At 53.2% G+C, this 10,972-nt stretch overlaps 1 protein-coding gene across 2 annotated transcripts in view; it reads left to right on the forward strand.

The window, feature by feature from the left end:
• lamb1a (laminin, beta 1a) overlaps positions 1 to 10,099 on the forward strand; it is a 26,629-nt gene extending 16,530 nt beyond the window's left edge. Inside the window, exons 25-34 of one of the 2 annotated variants that reach the window (XM_053318691.1) lie at positions 871 to 1,052; positions 1,339 to 1,580; positions 1,696 to 1,896; positions 2,230 to 2,374; positions 3,844 to 4,051; positions 4,410 to 4,551; positions 8,644 to 8,820; positions 9,054 to 9,213; positions 9,597 to 9,736; positions 9,823 to 10,099. In XM_053318691.1, the coding sequence (XP_053174666.1) occupies positions 871 to 1,052; positions 1,339 to 1,580; positions 1,696 to 1,896; positions 2,230 to 2,374; positions 3,844 to 4,051; positions 4,410 to 4,551; positions 8,644 to 8,820; positions 9,054 to 9,213; positions 9,597 to 9,736 (1,597 nt within the window). In that variant the 3' untranslated portion in view covers positions 9,823 to 10,099. Of the gene's footprint in view, positions 1 to 870; positions 1,053 to 1,338; positions 1,581 to 1,695; positions 1,897 to 2,229; positions 2,375 to 3,843; positions 4,052 to 4,409; positions 4,552 to 8,643; positions 8,821 to 9,053; positions 9,214 to 9,596 lie in introns of both variants that reach the window. The other variant, XM_053318689.1, reaches the window with a different exon arrangement.
• Positions 10,100 to 10,972: the final 873 nt, after the last annotated feature.

Consider the following 10,972-nt stretch of genomic DNA (forward strand, 5'->3'; position numbering starts at 1 on the left):
CATAAGGTTCTATGAGCTGGGAGCGCAGTGTTCTAGTAGGTTCATAAGGTTCTATGAGCTGGGAGAGCAGTGTTCTAGTAGGTTCATAAGGTTCTATGAGCTGGGAGTGCAGTGTTCTAGTAGGTTCATAAGGTTCTATGAGCTGGGAGTGCAGTGTTCTAGTAGGTTCATAAGGTTCTATGAGCTGGGAGCGCAGTGTTCTAGTAGGTTCATAAGGTTCTATGAGCTGGGAGCGCAGTGTTCTAGTAGGTTCATAAGGTTCTATGAGCTGGGAGCACAGTGTTCTAGTAGGTTCATAAGGTTCTATGAGCTGGGAGCGCAGTGTTCTAGTAGGTTCATAAGGTTCTATGAGCTGGGAGCGCAGTGTTCTAGTAGGTTCATAAGGTTCTATGAGCTGGGAGCGCAGTGTTCTAGTAGGTTCATAAGGTTCTATGAGCTGGGAGTGCAGTGTTCTAGTAGGTTCATAAGGTTCTATGAGCTGGGAGTGCAGTGTTCTAGTAGGTTCATAAGGTTCTATGAGCTGGGAGCGCAGTGTTCTAGTAGGTTCATAAGGTTCTATGAGCTGGGAGCGCAGTGTTCTAGTAGGTTCATAAGGTTCTATGAGCTGGGAGCGCAGTGTTCTAGTAGGTTCATAAGGTTCTATGAGCTGGGAGCGCAGTGTTCTAGTAGGTTCATAAGGTTCTATGAGCTGGGAGCACAGTGTTCTAGTAGGTTCATAAGGTTCTATGAGCTGGGAGCGCAGTGTTCTAGTAGGTTCATAAGGTTCTATGAGCTGGGAGCGCAGTGTTCTAGTAGGTTCATAAGGTTCTATGAGCTGAACTTGTTAGGGTTCTAGCGTAGAACATGTCTGATGGTTCTCTCTGTTCTCAGCGACCTGATGGGGAACCTGAACCAGGCACTGAACCACACGGAGACTCTGGTCCAGGTCCAGGAGGGGGACCGCCGGGTCGGACTGAAACTGGATTCTGTGTCAGCAGACGCTCAGAAACTGGACCAGACGGTTCGGGACCTGCTGGACCAGCTGGAGGTCGTCAAGAACTCCGACATCAGAGGTCAGAGGTCACACTGAGGGTCAGAGGTCACACTGAGGGTCAGAGGTCACACTGAGGGTCAGAGGTCACACTGAAGGTCAGAGGTCACACTGAAGGTCAGAGGTCACACTGAGGGTCAGAGGTCACACTGAGGGTCAGAGGTCACACTGAGGTCAGAGGTCACACTGAGGGTCAGAGGTCACACTGAGGGTCAGAGGTCACACTGAGGTCAGAGGTCACACTGAGGGTCAGAGGTCACACTGAAGGTCAAACCCCTGACGCGTTTCTACTTCCTGTCTGTTGCCAGGGGCGACCGCTAGCGTCACAAAGTACTTCCTGCAGTCTCAGGCGGCTGAAGCCCGAGCCAACGCGTCGACCTTTGACCCCGGCAGCGCCGTGCAGAGCTCCGCCCTCCTGCGGCGGCTCACTGAGGACAAGATCAACCAATCAGGAGCCGGCTTCCTGCAGAGACACACTGAGCACGCTCAGAACCTGGACGACCTGGCGGGACACCTGCAGACCCTCGACCTATCAGAGCTCAGCACCAAGGTAAGCCACCAATCAGAGCTCAGCACCAAGGTAAGCCACCAATCAGAGCTCAGCACCAAGGTAAGCCACCAATCAGAGCTCAGCCTTTAACTGCGGTTTGTTGTGGTCCCGGCAGACCTGCAGCCCGGTGGACCCGGTGGACCCGGCGGACCCGGTGGACCCGGTGGACCCGGTGGACCCGGCGGACCCGGTGGACCCGGCGGACCCGGACTGTGACGGTCTGGTGATGAAGGCTCACAGCAGCTGGATGAAAGCTCGGGAGTCCGACCAGGAAATACTCAGCGCCATGCAGGAAGTGGACCGGCTCTCTAAGATGGTGAGTTCTGGTTCAGGTCCAGGTCCAGGTCCCGGTCCCGGTCCAGGTCCAGGTCCAGGTCCCGGTCCCGGTCCCGGTCCAGGTCCAGGTCCCGGTCCCGGTCCAGGTCCCGGTCCAGGTCCCGGTCCCGGTCCCGGTCCCGGTCCAGGTCCAGGTCCCGGTCCCGGTCCAGGTCCCGGTCCAGGTCCCGGTCCCGGTCCCGGTCCCGGTCCCGGTCCAGGTCCAGGTCCCGGTCCCGGTCCAGGTCCCGGTCCAGGTCCCGGTCCTGGTCCCGGTCCAGGTCCCGGTCCCGGTCCTGGTCCTGGTCCAGGTCTGACCCGTGTTCTCCTCCAGGTCCAGGAAGCCAAGCTGAAGGCGGACGAGGCGAAGCTGAGCGCGCAGAACGTTCTGATGAGAACCAACAGAACCAAACAGAACGTGGACCAGAGCAACGAAGAACTCAGAACCCTCATCAAGCAGATCCGAGACTTCCTCACACGTAAGTTCTGCTGGAGGAGGAGGTGCTGTAGAGGAGGAGGTGCTGTAGAGGAGGAGGTGCTGTAGAGGAGGAGGAGGTGCTGTAGAGGAGGAGGAGGTGCTGTAGAGGAGGAGGTGCTGTAGAGGAGGAGGAGGAGGTGCTGTAGAGGGGGAGGTGCTGTAGAGGAGGAGGTGCTGTAGAGGAGGAGGTGCTGTAGAGGAGGAGGAGGTGCTGTAGAGGAGGAGGAGGTGCTGTAGTAGAGGAGGAGGTGCTGTAGAGGAGGAGGAGGTGCTGTAGAGGAGGAGGTGCTGTAGAGGAGGAGGAGGTGCTGTAGAGGGGGAGGTGCTGTAGAGGAGGAGGAGGTGCTGTAGAGGAGGAGGTGCTGTAGAGGAGGAGGAGGTGCTGTAGAGGGGGAGGTGCTGTAGAGGAGGAGGAGGTGCTGTAGAGGAGGAGGAGGTGCTGTAGTAGAGGAGGAGGTGCTGTAGAGGAGGAGGAGGTGCTGTAGAGGAGGAGGTGCTGTAGAGGAGGAGGAGGTGCTGTAGAGGGGGAGGTGCTGTAGAGGAGGAGGAGGTGCTGTAGAGGAGGAGGAGGTGCTGTAGAGGAGGGGGAGGTGCTGTAGAGGAGGAGGTGCTGTAGAGGAGGAGGTGCTGTAGAGGAGGAGGAGGTGCTGTAGAGGAGGAGGTGCTGTAGAGGAGGAGGAGGTGCTGTAGAGGAGGAGGAGGTGCTGTAGAGGAGGAGGAGGTGCTGTAGAGGAGGAGGTGCTGTAGAGGAGGAGGAGGAGGTGCTGTAGAGGAGGAGGTGCTGTAGAGGAGGAGGAGGTGCTGTAGAGGAGGAGGTGCTGTAGAGGAGGAGGAGGTGCTGTAGAGGAGGAGGTGCTGTAGAGGAGGAGGTGCTGTAAAGGAGGAGGTGCTGTAGAGGAGGAGGAGGTGCTGTAGAGGAGGAGGAGGTGCTGTAGAGGAGGAGGTGCTGTAAAGGAGGAGGTGCTGTAGAGGAGGAGGAGGTGTTGTAGAGGAGGAGGAGGTGCTGTAGAGGAGGAGGTGCTGTAGAGGAGGAGGTGCTGTAGAGGAGGAGGAGGTGCTGTAGAGGAGGAGGTGTTGTAGAGGAGGAGGTGCTGTAGAGGAGGAGGTGCTGTAGAGGAGGAGGAGGTGCTGTAGAGGAGGAGGAGGTGCTGTAGAGGAGGAGGTGCTGTAGAGGAGGAGGAGGTACTGTAGAGGAGGAGGTGCTGTAGAGGAGGAGGTGCTGTAGAGGAGGAGGTGCTGTAGAGGAGGAGGAGGTGCTGTAGAGGAGGAGGAGGTGCTGTAGAGGAGGAGGTGCTGTAGAGGAGGAGGAGGTACTGTAGAGGAGGAGGTGCTGTAGAGGAGGAGGTGTTGTAGAGGAGGAGGTGCTGTAGAGGAGGAGGTGCTGTAGAGGGGGAGGTGCTGTAGAGGAGGAGGAGGTGCTGTAGAGGAGGAGGTGCTGGAGGAGGTTCTCTGACGGTTCTGTGCTTGCAGAGGACGCAGCAGACCTGCAGAGCATCGAGAACGTGGCCAATCAGGTTCTCGCGCTGCAGATGCCGACGACGGCGGTTCTCCTGCAGAACCTCACGGCTGAGATCCGGATCAAGGTCTCGGAGCTCGGAGACGTGGAGGAGGTTCTAAAGCAGAGCGCTGACGACATCCAGAGAGCCGAGAACCTCCTGGACCAGGCTCGCAGGGCCGGGTGAGTACTGATCTCTGTTGATCTGGATCCGGTAGATCTGGATCCGGTGGGTCTGGATCCGGTGGGTCTGGATCCGGTGGGTCTGGATCCGGTGGGTCTGGATCTGGTGGATCTGGATCTGGATCCGGTGGGTCTGGTTCTGGTGGGTCTGGTTCTGGTGGGTCTGGATCCGGTGGGTCTGGATCTGGTGGGTCTGGATCCGGTGGGTCCGGATCTGGTGGGTCTGGATCCGGTGGGTCTGGATCTGGTGGATCTGGTTCTGGTGGGTCTGGATCCGGTGGGTCTGGTGGGTCTGGATCTGGTGGGTCTGGATCTGATGGGTCTGGATCTGGTGGGTCATCCTGTGTTCCTGTTGCAGAACCGAAGCGTCAGACGTCAGAGACTCGGCACAGGAAGTGAAACGAGCTCTAAAAGAAGCTCAGCGAGCTCAGACGGCGGCGAGCGGCGCCATCCGGCAGGCGGCCGCCGACATCCTCAACACCAACCAGCTGCTGTCCTCCGTACGTATACTTCACTGACATCACGTTCACACCTGCACTCAGCCCGCGTCTACTTCACTGACATCACGTTCAAACCTGTACTCAGCCCGCGTCTACTTCACTGACATCACGTTCAAACCTGTACTCAGCCCGCGTCTACTTCACTGACATCACGTTCAAACCTGTACTCAGCCCGCGTCTACTTCACTGACATCACGTTCAAACCTGCACTCAGCCCGCGTCTACTTCACTGACATCACGTTCAAACCTGTTCTCAGCCCGCGTATACTTCACTGACATCACGTTCAAACCTGCACTCAGCCCGCGTCTACTTCACTGACATCACGTTCAAACCTGTACTCAGCCCGCGTCTACTTCACTGACATCACGTTCAAACCTGTACTCAGCCCGCGTCTACTTCACTGACATCACGTTCAAACCTGTTCTCAGCCCGCGTCTACTTCACTGACATCACGTTCAAACCTGCACTCAGCCCGCGTCTACTTCACTGACATCACGTTCAAACCTGCACTCAGCCCGCGTCTACTTCACTGACATCACGTTCAAACCTGCTCTCAGCCCGCGTCTACTTCACTGACATCACGTTCAAACCTGCACTCAGCCCGCGTCTACTTCACTGACATCACGTTCAAACCTGCTCTCAGCCCGCGTCTACTTCACTGACATCACGTTCAAACCTGCACTCAGCCCGCGTCTACTTCACTGACATCACGTTCAAACCTGCACTCAGCCCGCGTCTACTTCACTGACATCACGTTCAAACCTGTACTCAGCCCGCGTCTACTTCACTGACATCACGTTCCCACCTGCACTCAGCCCGCGTCTACTTCACTGACATCACGTTCAAACCTGCACTCAGCCCGCGTCTACTTCACTGACATCACGTTCAAACCTGTACTCAGCCCGCGTCTACTTCACTGACATCACGTTCAAACCTGTACTCAGCCCGCGTCTACTTCACTGACATCACGTTCAAACCTGTACTCAGCCCGCGTCTACTTCACTGACATCACGTTCAAACCTGCACTCAGCCCGCGTCTACTTCACTGACATCACGTTCAAACCTGCACTCAGCCCGCGTCTACTTCACTGACATCACGTTCAAACCTGCACTCAGCCCGCGTCTACTTCACTGACATCACGTTCAAACCTGTACTCAGCCCGCGTCTACTTCACTGACATCACGCGTCTACTTCACTGACATCATGTTCAAACCTGTACTCAGCCCGCGTCTACTTCACTGACATCACGTTCAAACCTGCACTCAGCCCGCGTCTACTTCACTGACATCACGTTCAAACCTGCACTGCGTCTACTTCACTGACATCACGTTCAAACCTGTACTCAGCCCGCGTCTACTTCACTGACATCACGTTCAAACCTGCACTCAGCCCGCGTCTACTTCACTGACATCACGTTCAAACCTGCACTCAGCCTGCGTCTACTTCACTGACATCACGTTCAAACCGGTACTCAGCCCGCGTCTACTTCACTGACATCACGTTCAAACCTGCACTCAGCCCGCGTCTACTTCACTGACATCACGTTCAAACCTGCACTCAGCCCGCGTCTACTTCACTGACATCACGTTCAAACCTGTACTCAGCCCGCGTCTACTTCACTGACATCACGTTCAAACCTGTACTCAGCCCGCGTCTACTTCACTGACATCACGTTCAAACCTGTACTCAGCCCGCGTCTACTTCACTGACATCACGTTCAAACCTGTACTCAGCCCGCGTCTACTTCACTGACATCACGTTCAAACCTGCACTCAGCCCGCGTCTACTTCACTGACATCACGTTCAAACCTGCACTCAGCCCGCGTCTACTTCACTGACATCACGTTCAAACCTGTACTCAGCCCGCGTCTACTTCACTGACATCACGTTCAAACCTGCACTCAGCCCGCGTCTACTTCACTGACATCACGTTCAAACCTGCACTCAGCCCGCGTCTACTTCACTGACATCACGTTCAAACCTGCACTCAGCCCGCGTCTACTTCACTGACATCACGTTCAAACCTGCACTCAGCCCGCGTCTACTTCACTGACATCACGTTCAAACCTGCACTCAGCCCGCGTCTACTTCACTGACATCACGTTCAAACCTGCACTCAGCCCGCGTCTACTTCACTGACATCACGTTCAAACCTGCACTCAGCCCGCGTCTACTTCACTGACATCACGTTCAAACCTGCACTCAGCCCGCGTCTACTTCACTGACACGTCCACTTCACTGACATCACGTTCAAACCTGCACTCAGCCCGCGTCTACTTCACTGACATCACGTTCAAACCTGCACTCAGCCCGCGTCTACTTCACTGACATCACGTTCAAACCTGCACTCAGCCCGCGTCTACTTCACTGACATCACGTTAAAACCTGCTCTCAGCCTGCGTCTACTTCACTGACATCACGTTCAAACCTGCTCTCAGCCCGCGTCTACTTCACTGACATCACGTTCAAACCTGCACTCAGCCCGCGTCTACTTCACTGACATCACGTTCAAACCTGCACTCAGCCCGCGTCTACTTCACTGACATCACGTTCAAACCTGCACTCAGCCCGCGTCTACTTCACTGACATCACGTTCAAACCTGCACTCAGCCCGCGTCTACTTCACTGACATCACGTTCAAACCTGCACTCAGCCCGCGTCTACTTCACTGACATCACGTTCAAACCTGCACTCAGCCCGCGTCTACTTCACTGACATCACGTTCAAACCTGCACTCAGCCCGCGTCTACTTCACTGACATCACGTTCAAACCTGTACTCAGCCCGCGTCTACTTCACTGACATCACGCGTCTACTTCACTGACATCACGTTCAAACCTGTACTCAGCCCGCGTCTACTTCACTGACATCACGTTCAAACCTGCACTCAGCCCGCGTCTACTTCACTGACATCACGTTCAAACCTGCACTGCGTCTACTTCACTGACATCACGTTCAAACCTGCACTCAGCCCGCGTCTACTTCACTGACATCACGTTCAAACCTGCACTCAGCCCGCGTCTACTTCACTGACATCACGTTCAAACCTGCACTCAGCCCGCGTCTACTTCACTGACATCACGTTCAAACCTGTACTCAGCCCGCGTCTACTTCACTGACATCACGTTCAAACCTGCACTCAGCCCGCGTCTACTTCACTGACATCACGTTCAAACCTGCACTCAGCCCGCGTCTACTTCACTGACATCACGTTCAAACCTGCACTCAGCCCGCGTCTACTTCACTGACATCACGTTCAAACCTGCACTCAGCCCGCGTCTACTTCACTGACATCACGTTCAAACCTGCACTCAGCCCGCGTCTACTTCACTGACATCACGTTCAAACCTGCACTCAGCCCGCGTCTACTTCACTGACATCACGTTCAAACCTGCACTCAGCCCGCGTCTACTTCACTGACATCACGTTCAAACCTGCACTCAGCCCGCGTCTACTTCACTGACACGTCCACTTCACTGACATCACGTTCAAACCTGCACTCAGCCCGCGTCTACTTCACTGACATCACGTTCAAACCTGCACTCAGCCCGCGTCTACTTCACTGACATCACGTTAAAACCTGCTCTCAGCCTGCGTCTACTTCACTGACATCACGTTCAAACCTGTTCTCAGCCCGCGTCTACTTCACTGACATCACGTTCAAACCTGCACTCAGCCCGCGTCTACTTCACTGACATCACGTTCAAACCTGCACTCAGCCCGCGTCTACTTCACTGACATCACGTTCAAACCTGCACTCAGCCCGCGTCTACTTCACTGACATCACGTTCAAACCTGCACTCAGCCCGCGTCTACTTCACTGACATCACGTTCAAACCTGCACTCAGCCCGCGTCTACTTCACTGACATCACGTTCAAACCTGCACTCAGCCCGCGTCTACTTCACTGACATCACGTTCAAACCTGTACTCAGCCCGCGTCTACTTCACTGACATCACGTTCAAACCTGTACTCAGCCCGCGTCTACTTCACTGACATCACGTTCAAACCTGTACTCAGCCCGCGTCTACTTCACTGACATCACGTGAGAAAAATGAATCCAGCATGTTTTCTGTCCGTGTTGCATTCAGGTGGAGTCGGAGACAGAAGACACAGAGGTGAAGTTGAACAATGCGACCCGGCGGCTGCAGCGGCTCGGACAGGATGTGACTCTGCTGAGAGACAAAGCTCGGAACGTCACACTGAACACCAAACAGACCAATCAGGATGCAGCAAGCATCAGAAAGATGGCAGAAGAGGTGAAGAAGGTGAGTTTCCTCCTCATCCTCATCAGGATCGGTCAGTGAACACATCTGCTTCACATGTCGCCCTGAAGTCACACCCCAAAACACGTAGAGTTTCCACTCAGACGTTTAATCTGCAGCAGGTGGGATGGGGGGGGGGTTAGGGTTAGGGTTAGGGTTAGGGGGTAGGGGGGGGGTTAGGGTTAGGGGTATTAGTGAGTTAGCGGCAGAGGCTAACCTCTGCTAATGTGTTTTAGGAGCTGAACTCGGAGGTGAAAGGTCAGTACGCCACTGTGGAGCAGCTGATTGGTCAGAAAGCAGCAGGTGTGACCGACGCCAAGAAGAGGGCGGAGTCACTGCAACAGGAAGCCAAAGAGCTGCTGCTGCAAGCTAGCAACAAGCTGCAGCTGCTGAAAGGTGACATCACTCTGACATCACTCTGACATCACACTGACATCACTCTGACATCACACTGACATCATACTGACATCACTCTGACATCACACCGACATCACGCTGACATCACTCTGACACCACGCTGACATCACTCTGACATCACGCTGACATCACACTGACATCATACTGACATCATACTGACATCACGCTGACATCACTCTGACATCACACTGACATTACTGTGACATCACTCTGACATCACACTGACATCACGCTGACATCACGCTGACATCACGCTGACATCACAATGACATCACGCCGACATCACTGTGACATCACACTGACATCATAGTGACGTTCCCTGTGAGTGGCGTTCTGTCCTAACTTCCTGTTTCCTGCGGCAGAGCTGGAGAGGTCACATGATGAGAACCAGCTGGCGTTGGAGCAGAAGGCGGAGCAGCTGGTGGAGCTGGAAGCCGCCGTGAAGGAGCTGCTGCAGCAGATCAGCCAGCAGGTCACCGTCTACAGCACCTGTCTGTTCTAGGTCAAAGGTCAAAGGTCAAAGGTCACTGCTGCAGCAGATCAGCCAGCAGGTCACCGTCTACAGCACCTGTCTGTTCTAGGTCAAAGGTCAAAGGTCAAAGGTCACTGCTGCAGCCAATCAATGGAGTGATTTCCAAAGTGGACATTTTAATTCTCAGGTGTCTGACTGTCCCTGAACGCACCGTCAGGTACTTCTGAGTCATGTGACTGAAGATGTATCGATGTGATTGGTCGGTTTATGAAACGATGAATTAAATGTTCAGTAAATGTTTTAATGTCTTTCTGAAAGTTATAATCAATAATCACTTTAACTGCAGCTACGACCTTTATTTTATTTTATTTTTTTTCTACATGACCAAAATCTTTGAACCCAAAATTATTTTTAATAAAAAGTTTAAATGATGTCGAGTCGTTCAGTTTGTTTGATTAAAATCAGCTGATTGATTTATCAATATCTAATAATCAATATTCACATCAGATAAATGTTAATGTGTGTGTGTGTAGTAATGATGCTAAGCTAACAGGCTGCATGCTAAGCTAACAGGCTGCATGCTAAGCTAACGGGCTGCATGCTAATCTCAGATGATATTCAGAGGAGACAGCAGGGGGCGCCGAGCAAAGAGGACGTCTGCTGGTAATGAAGGGTTAGGGTTCGATAGCTGCTCAGAGGGGTTCAGGGGTTGGGGTTAGGGGTTAGGGTCTGGCCTACAGACTTGGTGGTATGGTGTGATGGTGAATGGGGGAAGTGAGTCTGTGTCTGTGGCAGGTGTACCTGCACTGACTATCCAGGCCACGAGATGGAAAAATTTATACTTTGGATCAAATTTAAAAAATTGCGTTGACTTGTTACATCTAATGTTTTTAGTTTTTCTCAAATTATAAAAAATAGTTGGAACAAAGTAAATAATGTAGTAATGTTAATTAAATAATATTAAAACCAAGTAAAGTTTTCAAATACAATGAAATCATAATTTCACGCTGAGCCGAAATCTGACAACTACAAAATAATATGTTGTATGAATATAATAAAGTATTTTCACTTTCACAAAAACTAATGACATCGACTTGCTACAAGTAATCCAATTACTCCCCCCCCCCCCCTACCCTAACCCTAACCCCCCCCCCCCAAGATAAAATGATGAACAGACACAGTTCAACTTCTCACATTTCTTTTATTAAAGTTCTGAGCCGGGCTACTCTTTAAAATAAAACTATAAAAATTAAATACTTTAATATC

This window comes from Scomber japonicus, chromosome 5 (genome assembly GCF_027409825.1).
Source record: "Scomber japonicus isolate fScoJap1 chromosome 5, fScoJap1.pri, whole genome shotgun sequence".
NCBI classification, from domain to species: domain Eukaryota; kingdom Metazoa; phylum Chordata; class Actinopteri; order Scombriformes; family Scombridae; genus Scomber; species Scomber japonicus.